Below are 17,694 nucleotides of genomic sequence, written 5' to 3' on the forward strand. Positions count from 1 at the left end.
CGACACAACCTCAAAGTCAGTTTAAAAATGCAAAAGGTTTCATATTCTAGAGCTATTCTAGAGCAGTGGTTCCCAACTAATGAGCTGATGAGTTGAATAAGGTGTGTCTGATTAGACAGTGTTGGGATACCCCAGAAACATGATGGGGAACTACTGTTCTAGGGTACATATTGGGCTGCGTCTGAAAGCTTAGGTATCTGACTTGTTGCCCTGTTGCCTATCAGACAATAATTCTGGAGTCAGTGTTTGAGGAGGAAGGTAACTTGTGAAACTGATTTTGGATATTTACACACAAATTGACTACTATGCTGCCTTGAAAAATCAATCAGACAAAGGTATGACATGAGCGGGATCTGACCTTTACCTGAAAATTGCAGTTTTCTACACTATTTTCAGTATACATTTTTTATTAAAAGCGCTATATAAAAAAGGTGACTTGACATGAACATTGAAGAAACTCTCATTCAGTGACAGGAACAGAAATCATTACCTCTCTCCTAATCCCCTGGTTCTGTTCTGTCTTCAGGAAGTTGAGTAGCACCTCCAGTAAAGATGGATACTTCCTGTATGGCTCCACCACATACCCAGTACTGGCTACTTTTTGACCAAGAGTCCAGAGTGCCACCTGGTGGGAGAGATGATGTTAAGTGTGTTATTGCATACATCAAAATTGTTCGTTTATTCATTTAGTAGGTGCTTTTATGCAAAGTTACTTATAAATGTGGAATATAACTAGTGGTTTATAATAAGGAGGTAGTTTTTGGTTGTATCTTGAATATAGTTAGGGATTCGGCTGTCTGACTAGGTGTACTTGCATATTTTATGTCTTTTACTAACTTTAATACACTCTGTTAGGTATTTAACACTCCTAAATGCTGTGTCATTAAATTAGCTTCACTTAATGAGGAAAAATGATTGAGTGTTGTTTTATTGAGAAAACAACATCTTTTAAGATTGATCCAGAAAGTCAAATAAAGCCCCAGACACAGTTCAGAGCAGGTAAAATATTTAGTTACATGAGCTTCTGTGAACTTTGGGTAACCTAAAACTAACCAAATCATCCAAACTCTATAACACTCCTGATTGCTGAAGCAGAATATGACAGCGTCATACCAATAATGAAAGCCTTGTGTAAAGTTGTGTAAATGTTAAGCACATTTGACTGCACCTCATAATAGTATTATAAAACCTTTCAGACTCAAAGCATGCAGTCTAAAGTGTCTCCAAATATTAGTGAAATAAGTACATCTGATGGTTTCCATCAGTGAAGTGGAAAGGAGAGTGCTTTTAATCAATCATATTTCTTTGCAAAAGACAAAAACAAATTGCTTCACAGAGTAAAAATACAAATCTTGTGACTATAAGAACATTAAAGTACTTTTGTTCTGTTAACAACAGAATAAGCTCACCCTCTCAGGTTGAGAGAAAAAGAAAAGGTTATAAAGCTACGATATGTTTTTGATTAAAATAGTAAATAGTTTGTTTCAATCTCTCAGGTTAATGCCAAATCTTGCATCACACTACCAAATAAATAAAGTGCATAACAATGGACCAAAGGTTTAACATGGGAATGAGCAAACCTGTCGCTTAGCTAATGAAGACGAGTCCTGCAGCATGTCCATAATAATAGGGAACAGCTCATCCATCCATTTCCTCATCTCCAGTCCACTCACCTGGTACAAATTAAAGAAACAGACAGACTTAAGAGCATTTCAACTGAACGAATTTAATGAACTTTCAGGATTGAAGATATTTTGAGTGTAATTTAATTTTGAGTGTGAACTGATGTATCAGGAACAAACTGCTGATAAAAACAGTTTGTAAGCTACAGCGCTTGTCCTAAAGATCACTCTGTCCTCTTAAAGCTAATTCAGATGGCATCTAACTATTTATCTGTTCAGAAAACTTCAATTCGCTCTTTCACTGAATTCCTCTTCTCCAATCTTTGCGACACCTACTCACCAAGTGTCCACAAATATTCTGTCTCTGTGCTACTATTCCCAACTCTCTACTCCACAGATCTTCTCTGGACTGTTTCCCAAATTGTGTATCTGAAAGCAACTGTAGATGATGTCAAAAGATCTGGCTAGGAAATTACCTGAGCAAGTTCTCCAATAGTAGCTAAAACACTGATAACGACTCCAGGGTTTGGATCGGGGTCTTTCAGCTTCAAGATGAGGGCCTGTGGGAAGAACAGGATTGGAAATCACAATTATTTAGTCTGACTTTGAGAACATCACCAAATCTATATTCAGAAAAAAAAAAACTGCCATTCATTTGGGAATCCTAAGGAATTATTGTAGTGCTATTAAGTGAATTATAAATAGAAATGCAAAAAAAAGACCTTAGATACAACAAAACTATTTTGAAAACAGTTCACCTTTAACAAAACATCGTTACATGATTGAGTCATTAATTGATCCTCTGCTATGCCCTGCTTTACATAACATTACAGAAAAATCCTACAAAATATATACATTACATCACATTAGAGGACATATTTTTCTCTTTTCTACTAAAAGCCAGCATGCTTATGTAGTTTTACATAAATTATCTACAAATGTGTTAAAATAATGTTTACAGGGCACTTTTTGCATTATTGACACACTGTTTTTTCTAATGAATGTTGTTCAGTTGCTTTGACGCAATGTATTTTGTTTAAAGTGCTATATAAATGAAGGTGACTTGACTTGACATCAGGAAAATAAATATTGATTCTTCAAAAGTCCATGGTGTAGATTAAACTGAACAACACATTTGACAACAACCCCCAAAACACATGCAGAGAACAGAGGATGTGAGTGTACCTTGAGAATCGGCTCCATGTAGGGGCGGATGAGTCGGGGGGCATTAGACACCAGGTGACCCAGCATGCGGGCACTCTGTTCTTTGTTTCGGCCCACGCCACTGTGTTCCAACTCAGTAAGAATCTGGACAGAGTTTTATTTTATTGGAAAGCACCACAAGTTTGACATTATTCAATTTTGTATCAACAGACACATTCATAACAGATGTGTGACAAAACAAAATGTTATATTTGATCGAAATAGAGTATAATAAAAACAAATAAAAGTGAACTGTTCTAATGAGGGCAGTCGCACAATGTTAATGCTTCCATGGAATATAACATCTGCATAAGTTTCTAGTCAACATAAATAAACGAGTTAGTTAAGTGAATTTGTTGATGTTTCAGGAAAACAGACTTAAGCTGCAGTGAGACAAATCAGCAGATAGTTCATCTGAAAAACCTTTACTGATTGCCATCTGTTACTTGTTGAGAAAAAGGGTTACAGCTCCTCTTAACAATTCTGCAGTGTAGATGTCACAGCTACGTGTCACATGCAGCTGCATGTGAATCGTGGAGGCAGCAAAACACTGGGAAGAGGTGGAGGGAAATGGAAAACTCCATGGAACAAGAGAATAAAATGTATTGTTATGCCTTTGGATGTCAGATGCGTTAAATCGTTAAAGTCGTTAGATCGTTAAAGACACCATTTGAAGCTAAACGCAGAAATTTAAACAGACGGACTACAGATGAAACATGCTATGATTACCCTACTTTTAAAGCATGCATTTGATTTAAACAATAGGTTTACATAATATACACATATACAGTTCATAATGGACATATAGTACCAGCACTGCAGTAACAGCATGAAAAAGCCAGTTATTTAAACCTATAATATTTACCTTTTTTGCCTCAGAATTCTGACTTTTTTTTTCTTGCAAATGCAGGTTTATAACTCCTAGTTTGGACTATCTAATTCAATTTAAGTCAAAAATTACAAGTTTATCAATTCTGAGGGGGAAAAAAGCCAGAGGTGTGGGATATAAACTAAAATCTACAGATATATACTTCAGATGCCAGATTGCGACAAAATTATCACGTTTTGCAATCTTTTCTCCTGTTAATGTGAATATTTTGTTAGAAGTTGTACGGGTGTACCATCTCTACAACTTTATGCCACCAATGTCAACAGTCAACACTCTCATATGTTAGTCTGAACCCTTGATATTTCAAATATACGAGTAGTGTTTTAGGATTATATTTCAAATATTGCCACATGTTGTAAAGCATGCAAATACCTGAATGAGCATCTTGCGCAGGAAGGGCATAACAAATGCAGGGTTCATACTGCTGAGACGGCCAATTGTGCAGATGGCCAGTTCGCGGATCTCAAACACTTCATCGTTGAGTGCCACAAACAGGGCTTGGAGGTTCTCTGCTTGTGCCAGGTGGGCATCAAAGCGCTCGTCCAGGGAGGCCAGCACACAGTATCGAATATCAGGGTCTGACAGGAAGTCACATATACAAAAATGATTGCACCAGAAACATTAGGATATTATGTTCAAGATCAATTGCCAACAAAACATGTCAATATTAAATCAAGAAAAAAAGAGTTTCTTTTTAAAGTGATAAAATGTTATGTTGCAAAAATGAATACACCCTCAAGAATTTAATTAAATAAGACTATATAAAACATTTCTGGTGCAAGTTAAAGGCACATTTTTGATGAGCAGGTAAGTATGCTGAAGTAAAAAAATGTAACGAGTAATTTCTTGACAATTAAATTAAATTAAATTAAATTCAAATTAAATGTATGCATTTAGCCGATGCTTTTATCCAAAGCGACTTACAGTGCATTCAGGCTATAAATGTTTACCTATCATGTGTTCCCATTAATTAAAGCATTACATGGGCATTTGAATAATTCTCAGACTTAATACTAACAACAATAAAACCACTTTGGAGAGATTTGTCAGGAGACTTAAGCGTGAAAATAGCAGCAAAAGTAAATGAAAAAGAATGGACTTGTAAGTTAACATGCTCCCTGAAATGATCCCGATATGATCCCGATATAACGATATTATCATATGTCGACAATGACATTGACTTTTATGAATTTTAAACCTACATTGCTAAAAATATTTTACATTGCCCCATATTCAGCATAAAGCTGTTTTTGCATGCAAGAATGAAATAATTTAGTTGGAAGGTTGGGAATCGAAAAGCTATTCCACATTCAGAAATCAGATCTTACACACGCAAGCACTGGACTTGAGCTCACGTTCTTGCATTCTTACACATGGATAAATAAACAGAACTATATCAAAACACCCCATAAATACAATTCATTATGTCTTAGGAACTTAAAGAGTTTAGTAAAAAAAACAAGGGTGTATTGGATCCATGCATCAGCCGCTGCTGCCAGTCATTAATGTTAAAGAACAAAAGAAAAGAAAATCCCTCAATGATCTTGACTAAATCATTTTTGTAACCTCGCTTTATATTTTATTTGCCTGTTATTCAGCGCTAAATGGCAACTTGCATCTATGTATGCGATTATTTTGGAGATTCGTTCTAATACAATTTAGCCTATCCCTTTGTAAGGTATAGGCCTCTTCTATTTTAATAAAAGTTAAAATTCAAATATATTTATTTTTTATATTAACGTTAAGGGTCTACATTTGAGTACACTCAGAAAAAAAAAAAAAAAAACATTGTATGCTTTAAAATAATAAAACCAAAAATTATGCAATTTCTGCCATCCAGGTTCTTGTAAAATCGAGCACATCAAAAATGAACAAAATATTTCTATGGAATGCAAAATGTTGTAATAATGAACCAATTCAAACAGAAAACAAATTAAACAAAAACTATCAACAGGCTTCAAGAGCTCCAGACTTTTAACTTTTTTTTTTTTTTTTACTTTTTTTTAATAGAAAAACTACATTTTCATTTAATTTATTTAACAGAAAAATATTTAGTGTATAGGTCTATTTATTTTCTTCATTTTATTTATATTGGTCATTTTATTTCCTATTATCAGAAACACTGCAGGTGTGTAAAAATCTGACGATGTGTGAATCCGGGTTCTGTTTTTGATCTGTTCTGTATGCTGCTGTTTGCTCATATTAAAATTGTTTGTATATTTAATGGGTCAAACACTAAATTAATTTTTTATTCCATGCTAATTAAATATTCTGATCTTATCAGTTAACAGTCGGTTGTTGGTCAAGAAAATTTACCGCAATTAATATCCCTACTCAGAATTGGTAAACTATACCAGAAAATATTTGATCAGAATTCGTTTTTAATCCCTGCATGATTTTAGCCACATGAAAGATGTGGATAGACATGGAAATTACTATATGACATCAACATGTATATATCGTTCTTACAATTGCTGCCAGAGTGTCCAACTTCACCATGATGAACTTAAAATTGGTTCTCCTTACAAAACGATTTTCATTTCAAACATAAATTTAACAGCAAAGCTAATGTTTTCTGTTAGTTTAAGCACAAACTAAGAAAAGTCAAACCAATCTTTGTGGCAATAATTAAGACCAAACTGAACATGGTGTGTGTTTATGGTGTGTGTTGGCAAGGGTGAGGGGGGTTGGTGGAGGTGGGGCTTAAGTAGACTATATTATCGGAAATCAAAGATATTTTTTAAGGCGATTATCGCTAAGATATTTCTGACATATCGCCCAGCCCTAAAACCCCCTCATTTTGAGAAGAGTGATGTTTTCTTGGAGAGGAGCAAAAAATGCCATGCAAGTGTCTAAGAGCTGGCAAAAGACATCAAACATCACTCAAGGTCATATAGATGTGGCAATCTGTCATGAACTTGTACAATCATTACAAAGAAGTAGTGGTGGGTGATATCAAATTACAATCCACAATATTATCACTATTCTTTTTCATTATGGTTTTTATGAATATTTTGCAAGTTACAGAGCAGTAAAAACTAGTACAACTAATAAAATTAGATCTACAACTAATTTATGTAAAACGGTTCTCAATGTTTGTTGAATTTATTCAAGGGTATAGAAATATTTGCTACCCTTCATTTAATTAACTTATTACATTTTTGGACCAATTGTACAAGTATAAACTTACAGAATTGTATACATAATCTATAAGTTAATATGAAGTCTCTCTTACCTGGGTCAGTGATGCCAACCACCAGTAACTTGCTGAGAACGTCAGCCACCACCTGCACAGCGGTTTGACTGACCACATGTCCGTGGCCACTGATCAGGTGGATGGAGGGGGTGAGCAGACGTGAGCAGGTGCGCGCTGCCTCCATGCGGATCTCTTTGTGCTCACTGTTCAGGAAGTGGTCAGCACAGTGGCGCACAAACTGAGTCAACGAATGACCTAAAAATTAACCAAATAGTAAAGAAAATATATTAATTTTTCCAGTGATATTTCTGCTGAGATCTATATGAATTTAAATGTTGTTTAAAAAATGTGCATCTAATGCCTTTTTTCCCGATTGTTTAGCAATCACATCTTTGGTTGTGCTGATGTAATAAACTTTGACGATGCACATCAAAGTTTTAGTGGAAAAACAGTTTTCTAGAGTAACTTTTGCTAGTGAATTATCCACTAACCTAGTTTATAGTAGTGTTTTTGTAATAGATTAGAATTTTATATTTGTTTATTTGTTGTTTTTCTTTACAAAGAAGTTGTCTATATGTGGTAGATTGTGTTTTACACACAGAGTGATGATCAGGTCAACACAATGATTTATAGAAATTCTATATTGATTAAAACAAAAACAAAAAACTGTGCTGTTATCAGCCGATACTCAGATTTTCTGGTAATGGATCGGTTCTGAAAAAGTGGTATCGAGTCAGCCCTAGTAAACATGATAGAAAAAATGCAGCGCTTTGTCAATGAGCTTGTGCTGAAGTGATTGGCAGCTTCATTGATTATAAAGGGAATTTATTTATTAATGAAATAAATAAATGATAGAAACTCGCTTTGTTCTCTTTTTTCAGAATTTGGATAAAGGTTTTATTTTGATGCTTTTTCATTATTTTTCATTTTTAATTGGTACCCACAGTACCCATCATTTTGTTTTTTTATTCAGTATAAAGCAGCAAGTGGTCACTATTTCTAGATTAATATTTTGTAGCATTTTTGCGTTGTGAACTGTTTGTTCTTCTGTTTGAAAAATCCAGATTTTTCATATGACTGTTTTACTTTTTTGACAGCTAATGCAAAAACTTTGAGAAATTTATTAAATATTGTCAAAATTTGGTTAATCTAGATCAGTGTCTGGTGGACGCAACAATTATTAATTATACAGGGCTTCCTTGACATACCCAGACAAATAACACACTAGCCAATTACGAAACTGTGACAGAATATGTTAAGGAAACCCCTGCTGTATGAAAGGAACTGCAATTGTCCAACTGTCTTTCACATATACAAAGCGAGAGTCACTCCCTGCTGCAAGTGGAGCATTTCAATGCAGATTCTATGGACATCACCACTGTATATTTTAGTCACTGTCACCATGAATCTTGACTATCACGTGGTCTATTAATTATCTACTTTCACCTGTAAAATTGTAGATAATAAATAGTATATGTGATAGTCAAGATTACTAGAAACTTCCAGGCTGGTGCGTTCAGGACCATGTTTGACAAAATTATGCAGGACATTGGCCAAGCAAAAAAAAAAGGACTCAATGTGTTAATGTGTTTAAAAACTGGTAGAATTAATTAATTATTAAATTAACAGTAAAGTTTCATTTCAACCATCATCATTGAAAGTGTATTGTACCTTCAAATTCAAAGCTGCCTAGAGTGCGCAGTGCCAAGGTGATGCTGCCTACATCACTAGCCTCCGGGATATTGGTCAGGCTGGGTGATGACAGCTGGTACGCCAGGCCCTTGGGCATACCAGGGTGACGCAGAGGCTTGTGCATGAGCACAAGAGAAAGCATTTTTAGTAGTCCATCCTGAATGTCCTTCTTCAGCTGTGGGATCTGCCTGCTCAGGTCATACAACACTGCAGTCAAAGCAGGACTGGGAAGAAGAGAGGCAGGAAATTAGACTCTTCTGGGATGCACAATACTAGTAAAAGTTTTGTGGACAATCAACAGCATTTAAGTTTTTCATGATGTTAAAAAATGTTGTTCTAAAGGCTTATGCTTAAATGTTTAAATTTAGTTTTGAAGACAACTATATATTGTGCCTATATATCAGTTTTTAATTATGCTACATTTCTATTAATTGTCTAACACCGCAGTAGCAAATAATATGTTTATATCTATGAGTTTGCATCTCCAAAAAAAAAAAAAAAAACTATTGCCTTGTAAAGGAGAAACTGAGAATAAAGCACTAGCCCCAAGAGGTTAAACGTATACTGTACCTGAGACCAACAGCTAACATGGGCTCAAGAAGTTCTTTGACATCCTGTTGAATGCTAGGCCCCATAGCTCTGGACAGCATACTGATACAAGTGAATACAGTAGCATCCACCTGCATGGTCTTCTGCCTCCTAAAAGATTACAAAACACGGGAAAGAGGGCAAAAAGAAGAAGAAAATCAAATACGTACATACAGACTGTGTCAAAACAGCTTAGTGTTAAACAGGAAAACAATATAATTTAAATAACACAAATAAAATTCAAATTCTGCTGTAAAGCAGATCTAAAAAGATGACAATAGGAAACAGTCAGTTTTTCAGTTAAAGTCAGTTCATTGTTGATTCAGTGATGCTATTATCCTTCTCAGTTCAGTTCTCATCTTTTAGGAACTTTAAACTTTTATATAACTTGATATTTTATATAACTTTTAAAAGTGGCTTACTGCTTACATTTTTGCAACAGTGTTTGTATCAGAGCTGTGCGCTAACAAAAGTTTAGATTTTAATGGTTTCAGGTTCTTACTTGTGTGCAAAGTCTTTAGGTGGCAGTGCAGCTTTGATGATCTCCAGGATCTTGCTGAGGTAGGGCTGAATTTCGGTCCTCACAGCAACCACCAGCAACCCCAATGCTTGAAATGCTGCCGTCCGCTCCTTTTCTTTCTTCAGGCAGCCCAGCAGGTGCCCCATGGTGTCCTGTAAATACTGATCTGAAGGCAGAAGAAAAATGTTTAATACATAGTCAATCAAATATAGCAAAAAGTGAAAACAAACAAAAAAAAATATATCATAATATGTACAGTCAGCCCACAATGTATCTGGCAACTTTGATATAGAATTAAAAATATCTGAATGTCACTGAATTTGAAACAAATATATTTACTGAAATAGTCAAAAATCAGTTTTGGAAGTAAGGCTGTGAGAAGGTCACAAGTAAGTGTACCAGTGAAAGTGTGAGGCTGGAAGGCAGCAAGTCGGGGCAGTAGGTTTAGGATAGTCATCTGAATGAGAGGATTCTTACTGGTCCTGTATTTCAGCACCCAACGACACACCTGAAACAACAGCAACAAAACACGTTAGATCCTTAGATGCCATGGGAAATGTCAACTTCCCTGATCACAGATGCACTGTTTTAAGAAATGTCTAAAGTTATAACTAAGACTACAATCTTATACACCACAGAGACATTATTTAAACAATACTGTTCACTCCTGAATATTACATCGGCTGAAATCTGAGAAAGAAAAAAAAAGTTGAAACCTTTTTATCAGGAGATATCTTAAATACATGCCAAATTCATGATTGTTCAATTAACTCAGAATTCGGCTTATATTGCATAGAAGGGTTTGGAAAAGTAGATTTTTGAGAAAATCAAAAAGACCATAGATATCCATGTGATCTTCTCAGCATGTTCACTAAAGATATAATTTTTTATCATGAATAAGCCTTAATAATTAATTGTAATTTTAAGAGATGTTATGCAAAACTACAAATTGACAATTTTTTAGCTTAATCTCAAATATGGGTGTATATTTTTTTTAACTAAAAATTCAGATTATACTTTCTCTTAAAGGATAAAATATAATTTTTCTGAAGTGGATTGTTTGAAAAGGAGAAGAAGAATCGTAAATGAACATGAAATTACCCTTAATTGATAGGAAATTGACAAAAAAAAAACCTTCCTACAATTTCTATCTAAACTGTACTACTGGGACTGCTTCCCTTGAGACCAGCTGCAGACAGTTCTTTCGTCTTCAGTAATAAATGCAGTAACTGATCACCTGGTCAAATCGCTCCTCCATCAGTTCTCTGCAATACCGGCTCTCCACCAGTGTGCTTTTGGAGGGAACAGGTACAGCTCCAAAACTGAGGAAGCCCTGTGGTGTGCTATATCCCAGCAGCCCCAGCAGAGCATTGGACTGCTGCGGCTGCACTGACTGAAAACTGGTGAAGGGTGTGATGTGGCGAGGTTTCGTGCTAAAACCCATCAGCTCCTTGCAGTACTTATCATGAACCATCTGCTGCTGTGTAATCTCCTCCATTTCCTCTCTCATACGCTGCAGGAATGAAAGATAACAAATAAAACAAATAGTGAATTAGGGCTGTCACAGAGATAATTTAACTGACATGAAATACAGCAAAGTATGGTGACTCATACTCAGAATCCGTACTCTGCATTTAACCCATCCAAAGTGCACACACAAAGCAGTAGTGGGCAGCCATTTATGCTGTGGCACCCGGGGGGCAGTTGGGGGTTCGGTGGCTTGCTCAAGGGCACTCAGTCGTGGTATTGCTGGCCCGAGACGTGAACCCATAACCTTAAGGTTAGGAGTCAAATTCTCAAACCATTATGCCACGACTTCTATCATCTGAGCATGCACGATTACCTGCGTCTATCCTTCTTCAGGTCAAGTCATATATTTGTGGGAAAAAATCAGTGTGCCATTAGCTATCAGTATATAAAAGCTGGATGCACTTTTTTAAAATTATATATCATGGTGCTCATTGATGTATTATATTTGAAAACAGTCACAATTAAGGATGGGCTGATAACCGGCTTTAAGGTATACCGCGATTTGAAAATGTCACGGTTTTAAAAACCACAATATTTTCCATTATACCGTTCCTGTTGTTTTGCATGTCTGTTTTCCAGGTCTCCTCAATGACTGAAGGAGTAGAAATCCCTCAGGCTAAGTGCAGTGTAGCAAATGGTCAGTCACATGTGTAGGATGGCCGAACTTATGGCCCAGGTATTCTTTAAATTCAGCGTTCCTTTCTGTCTCGCGCACAGCCGCGTCTGCACAGCTTTCAAAAGTATACTCAACCACAGATGTGCGTGGACGGATGAGCTCACACTTGCAGTACCATGGGGTGCTCGGCTGTCTGCGAGCCCTCTTGATGACGAAAATAAGGTAATGTGGACAGTGTGTGGACAGCCAAAGTATATTTTGGGCTTTACTCAATCGGCAATTGACTGTTTTTTGCCTTATTGCAACTCTCTGTTCTGGCCTTGCAATGCAATCATTTTCCAAAATGTAATTTATGTGAAAATATGAAGTCTGTTAATGCCCGTTAACACAGGCCAGAGACGCTAAAGATGGACACACAAAGAAAAATACTGTACCAGGAAGATCACTGTTCATGATGCATGAACTATTGGAGGAAAATCCTCAATATTGATTTGGTTTGGTTGATTTGAATGGAGCTGAGTGTCTTCTAAAAAGTTTATGTGGTATAATTTCACAAAACTTGTCTGAACATTCAGTTTTTGCTTCATATTGGGTTATTATTAAATCAAATTATGAATGAAATATAACTAAAATATGAAATGATATAAATTATATGTATATGAATCATAACTAAAATTAAATAACTGTAATTACAGATTTATGTTAAATAAAGCTGTCAGTCTTTAATTGTTTCTTTTTAGGAAACAAATCAAAGAAAAAAATAAACATTCTACTGTTTCTAATATTCTGTATGTTGCTCAAAAACAAAATATATTGTGTCCAGCTTGAAAAAATATTTTTAACAACAATACTGTGAAACCATGATATTTTTGCTTAATGTTACCATACCATCAAAATCTCATACCGGCCCATGCCTAGTCACAATGTTTGCAATTAAAATTATCACCATTTGAAATAAAATGTTCCCAAACAAAACATTGCGCTTGCTTTATTTTTCTCTCACAATCTGCTGTACTTTATATGTTTTTGCATAAGCTACGTGTGTCATCCTCTTCTTCTTAAAGGGTTAGTTCACCCAGATAGCAAAAGTATGTAATTAAAACCAGAAAATACATTTTGGTCTAAAAATAGCAAAAACGACGACTTTATTCAGCATTGTCTTCTCTTCCGTGTCTGCTGTGAGAGAGAGTTCAAATCAAAGCAGTGTATCACCAGTAGTTCTTTCGGACAGTTCGATTCAATAAACCGGTTGAAGAAAACGGTTCACCGGTTCTTTTGCGCTCTACGTAATGGCGACATTTGCGATGATTGCCCTTGATTCAAGCCTTCGGTTTACCAAACAATATTGCGATATTGAGCCACTGAAAATTACTGCAAGAGAAATTTCTTCTTTGCGACAGCCCTATAATGAATATAAGCATTGAAGCAATGAGTGATGTCAAACTTGATTGAAAGTTAAAAAAACTTAAAGGGGGGGTGAAATGCTCGTTTTCACTCAATATCCTGTTAATCTTGAGTACCTATAGAGTAGTACTGCATCCTTCATAACTCCAAAAAGTCTTTAGTTTTATTATATTCATAAGAGAAAGATAGTCTGTACCGATTTTTCCCGGAAAAACACGAGCGGCTGGAGGCGTGACGTGTGGGCGGAGCTAAAGAATCACAAGCGCCAGTAGGCTTTTGTGTTGAGCGTGTCTGGAAGCTGTGACACCGTGAGGACAAAACCAACCAAAACAAACCATGGCTAACAGTCAGATTCAGCGTATATTAATGATCCAGAATCAGATCCAGAGGCTGAATTTGAACAAGAGCAGCATCAGCAATCAGTCTCTATGTGGTATGTAACGTACTGAAACTGTATATATTTGCTAAGCGGTTTTGGAAAATGACTAAGTTCCACTTTGTCATCTTTTTTTTTTTAAGCTGTACATGTGGAAAGTGCAGTTTGATGACAGCTAAGTGATAGCTATGATAGCTAAGTTAACAACAGATATTTGAAGCAGTTTTACTCGTGCAGTTTGATGACAACATCGCATGTTGTTTACTTGATGTGCTTACACGCCGATAGATAAGTTAATAACACAGAGATATTTGAAGCAGTTTTACTCACCGCATGCGGTTCCAACACACGATCGTGACCCTTTTTCGTTGGGATTGCATAATCCTTAAGAAATAAACGATATGCAAATCCGGCATCAAACTGGACCTTGTTTGTAAAACAAGCATCTTCGAAATGCAGGGGAACAAATAAAAACACTTGCACAACTCCGTTGATGCTCTGTAAAAATAAACTCCATCCACTGGTCCCTTAATGCTGTTTCTCTTTTGGTAATCTGTGCAGGGTTGTCTTGCCCTGGCAACCAAAAACACCATTCTTTTGTGACATTTCGCGACGCTCTCGCTCTGATCAGTGAATGTCTGTGCTCTCAGTGCTCTGCTATACGGGAGCGCGCGCTCTTCCGGCAGAAGTGCGTCAGGACCCATATAAGGAAATTCCGCTCCATATAACGTCACACAGAGCCATACTCGAAAAAAACTTGTGACAAACCGGAAGGAGTATTTTTGGAACAGAAATACTCCTTCAAACGTACAACTTAATTTTTGAAACTTTGCCCATGTTTAGCATGGGAATCCAACTCTTTAACAGTGTAAAAAACTCAGTATGCATGAAACAGCATTTCACCCCCCCTTTAAATAAAAAGTAAACAATGCAAACAATTGAAAGGACAAAAATAAAAAAATAAACAGCCTAAGAAATAAAGAATAGAATGATAAATAACACAAATAACAAGCAACAAAAAAACAAAGAACCAAACAATGAAAGAACAAGCAAAAACTCAAGAATCATGAGCGGTATCTTACCTCTCCCTCCATACTGCTAATTCGCACCAGTTCATTGAGAATCAGTAGAGCTCCATGGACACGGTCATCCTTATTCATGCCTTTCTCTTTAGCCAGAGTCTCATCAAAACCCTTTTCAGCTTCCTCAAACGTTTGCTGTTTGTGACGATAAAATATATGGAATATGTGGCCATACCCATAATACACACACACACACACATTTAAAGACATTCAAAGGTGTTTTAATTCTGACCTTGTACCACTGTGGCTTCTGCATCTCTTTGGTCTCTCTCTGGGTGGTAAGGATCAGGCAGGCTCTGAGTGCAGATACTGCACCCTCACGGATCGCCTGTTTGGAGTCCCATACAGCATAGAAAATGTTATCAAAGAACGGCTGCACCTGCTGGAAGAAGAATGTGGGTGCGCTGACAGCAAGCTCTCGCAAAACCAGCACCTGAAACAAAACCAGCGGCAAGAGAATTCAGTTCACATTGGACAGAAGAGAGCAAAGAGACAGAAGGAAGTACTGTTAAGGAAGCTAAGATACACCAACATCCCAAAAATTCAACTAAAATCCAACAAGCAAGAACAATCCTTCTACAGCATTTATAAGTCTTAGTTCATGTTAATTTCAACATTTACTAATGCATTATTTAAATCAAAAGTTGTGCTTGTTAACATTAGTTAATGCACTGTGAATTACCATGAACTAACAATGAATAACTGTAATTTAATTAACTAACATTAACGAAGATGAATAAATACAGTAATAAATGTATTATTCATTGTTTGTTCATGTTAATTAATACATTAACTAACATTAACTAATGGAACCTTATTCTAAAGTGTTACCGAATCTTATATAAAGTTTAATTCACAACATACTATGATGAAAAACACTATGGAATTCAATGGCTACCAGCCACTGTTTGGGTACCAACATTCAGTTTTTTGTTTAACAGAAGAGAGAAAATCATACAGGTTTGGAACAACATGAGGGTGAGAAACTGATGACAAAAGTTTCATTTATGGGTAAACTATAGTTATAATTTAGAAGAAACATACACCAAGAATGCTACTTTAACTTAAAGGCTTCAAATAGTTACCTTGCGATTTATATTGACAATATAAAATTCAGTTGAGTGTTTCTACGCACCGCTGCATGCCGTCTGCCCTCATTCCTGTCTGCTCCCAGCCATTCTAGAGCTCTCTTCACCTCAAACTCCACATACTCCGCAGTGAACGTGTCTCCTGCCATGGACAGGTGACCCATGGCCTTCGAGGCCATCTCCATGACCACTGAGTCACTGGAGGGAAGCAGGTTGCGCAGGTAGTTGGCAAATCGGCTGATACGGGTGGCATTTCCACCTTCCACTCCAATCAAACTCACTGGAGAAACAGCCATTACACAATGATAAAAAAATGCTTCAAACAAAGCAATACAATGGTAACAAGTCATGTTCAATGGAAAATTATAGGTAGAACTAACCAAAATAGAAACATAAGGCCACATTTGTTTACGTTTTGATTAAAAACAATAATATATAGTAGACAGCAATTGTAATTGAGTTAATACTCACCTATGGCCAGGATACCACCTTTTTTCTCATTCACATCTGAGCTGGAAACCAACTCGAATATGTGGTGGTTCAGCTCGTCATAGAAAGTGGTGGCTTCATCTTGGCTCAGCTTAAGTCAGAAGCAAAAACACTGCTCAATAAACATGACCCTTCTCAGTAGTTTATATTTATGTATGCTTTTAATGTAAGGCTGTCAATTTCAGGTAACTCTGTAAATGATACGCTCATTTAAATCAATCACAAATTACCACACATTTTATGTATTATTTACTGGGAAAAACGTCCGATGCCACATAGGTGCTACTACAGGCACTGTAAAGCTGGATTGACTACGGACTTGCAAATAGATAATTTGCAAATGCCCTTTAAATAAGAAGTTTTTGATGACTGAATCACAAGTGGTCAGCACTAAATACAGGTGGAAATGGGATCTTAACATTCTGAGTGAATAGATTTTGTAGCTTTAAAGTACAATTAATCTATATTTAATGTATACAGTGAAAACTATGCTGTTTTATTTTACATTTGATAATAATTGCATTATTTATTAATTTCTATAGTATTTCTTTCCTGAATGCTACTGTTGAACCTAACTAAAAAGCACCATTTATTTCATTTGTAATGTACCTTTGTTTGTTCTTATTTTATTTATTTATGCTATTTCTTGTAAAATATTTTATCTAATATTGCTTAGACTGTTGATATGTTTTGCTGTGATACTGAAATTGTAAATGTGAAATTTCACTGTTGTCTAACTGGGTGTTTTGGTCATGCACATGTTTTATGCTTCCATTTTTCTATTGTTTACATAGTAAACATGCTTCCTTTCTTGTTTGTTTAAACACATTGCAGGACAAAACGTTAATTACCAGTCACAGGTGTGGTAATAAGACATTACATTTAGGCAAAAAAATATAGAAATTACTATGTCAAAGCTATGCTTTTGACTCTTCTGAAGAAGCTTAACAATGTATATATTTGGATGATTAGGGACACAGGTAGTACAGTTTACCTCTCTTAGTTCTGTGGTGACATAATGCTGGAGGTCTTTGGCAGCTTTGGCACGTGTGTCTTCATTTCGACTCTTAAGACCACTCACAAACTGCTGCAGGACTGTAGCAGTGCCAGACATGCTGGCTGATGGCTGGGATTCAGCTACGTGTAGGTCTGCTTGCAATTCAAACAATCTGCCATATGAGAAACAACTGGGTAAAATGATCAGATTAAATGGTTATCTCGACTTCCAGATGCCAATAAACCACTTTTACTATAACGTTACTTTTGAAATTAAGAAACATTTTTACATTAAGTATCCCTTTATGAAAAAAAATATGATATAAAAATATAATAATATATAAAAATCGTGAAGTTGTAGTTTTCTAATATTCTGTATTGCATTACTATTAAATGTCACTTT

General features: G+C 36.0%; 1 protein-coding gene across 1 annotated transcript in view; it reads right to left on the reverse strand.

The window, feature by feature from the left end:
* mtor (mechanistic target of rapamycin kinase) overlaps positions 1 to 17,694 on the reverse strand; it is a 157,762-nt gene that overhangs the window by 139,666 nt on the left and 402 nt on the right. Inside the window, exons 2-17 of the mRNA XM_052603534.1 lie at positions 17,290 to 17,464; positions 16,278 to 16,386; positions 15,854 to 16,086; positions 14,951 to 15,151; positions 14,719 to 14,853; positions 10,948 to 11,223; positions 10,110 to 10,218; positions 9,693 to 9,876; positions 9,173 to 9,301; positions 8,582 to 8,826; positions 6,950 to 7,165; positions 4,087 to 4,292; positions 2,808 to 2,930; positions 2,099 to 2,182; positions 1,581 to 1,673; positions 491 to 625 (exon numbers count right to left, since the gene is read on the reverse strand). Of these exons, the coding sequence (XP_052459494.1) occupies positions 491 to 625; positions 1,581 to 1,673; positions 2,099 to 2,182; positions 2,808 to 2,930; positions 4,087 to 4,292; positions 6,950 to 7,165; positions 8,582 to 8,826; positions 9,173 to 9,301; positions 9,693 to 9,876; positions 10,110 to 10,218; positions 10,948 to 11,223; positions 14,719 to 14,853; positions 14,951 to 15,151; positions 15,854 to 16,086; positions 16,278 to 16,386; positions 17,290 to 17,409 (2,598 nt within the window). The 5' untranslated portion in view covers positions 17,410 to 17,464. The remainder of the gene's footprint in view (positions 1 to 490; positions 626 to 1,580; positions 1,674 to 2,098; positions 2,183 to 2,807; positions 2,931 to 4,086; positions 4,293 to 6,949; positions 7,166 to 8,581; positions 8,827 to 9,172; positions 9,302 to 9,692; positions 9,877 to 10,109; positions 10,219 to 10,947; positions 11,224 to 14,718; positions 14,854 to 14,950; positions 15,152 to 15,853; positions 16,087 to 16,277; positions 16,387 to 17,289; positions 17,465 to 17,694) is intronic.

The sequence above is a fragment of the Carassius gibelio genome, chromosome A8, assembly GCF_023724105.1.
Source record: "Carassius gibelio isolate Cgi1373 ecotype wild population from Czech Republic chromosome A8, carGib1.2-hapl.c, whole genome shotgun sequence".
In the NCBI taxonomy this organism is placed as follows: domain Eukaryota; kingdom Metazoa; phylum Chordata; class Actinopteri; order Cypriniformes; family Cyprinidae; genus Carassius; species Carassius gibelio.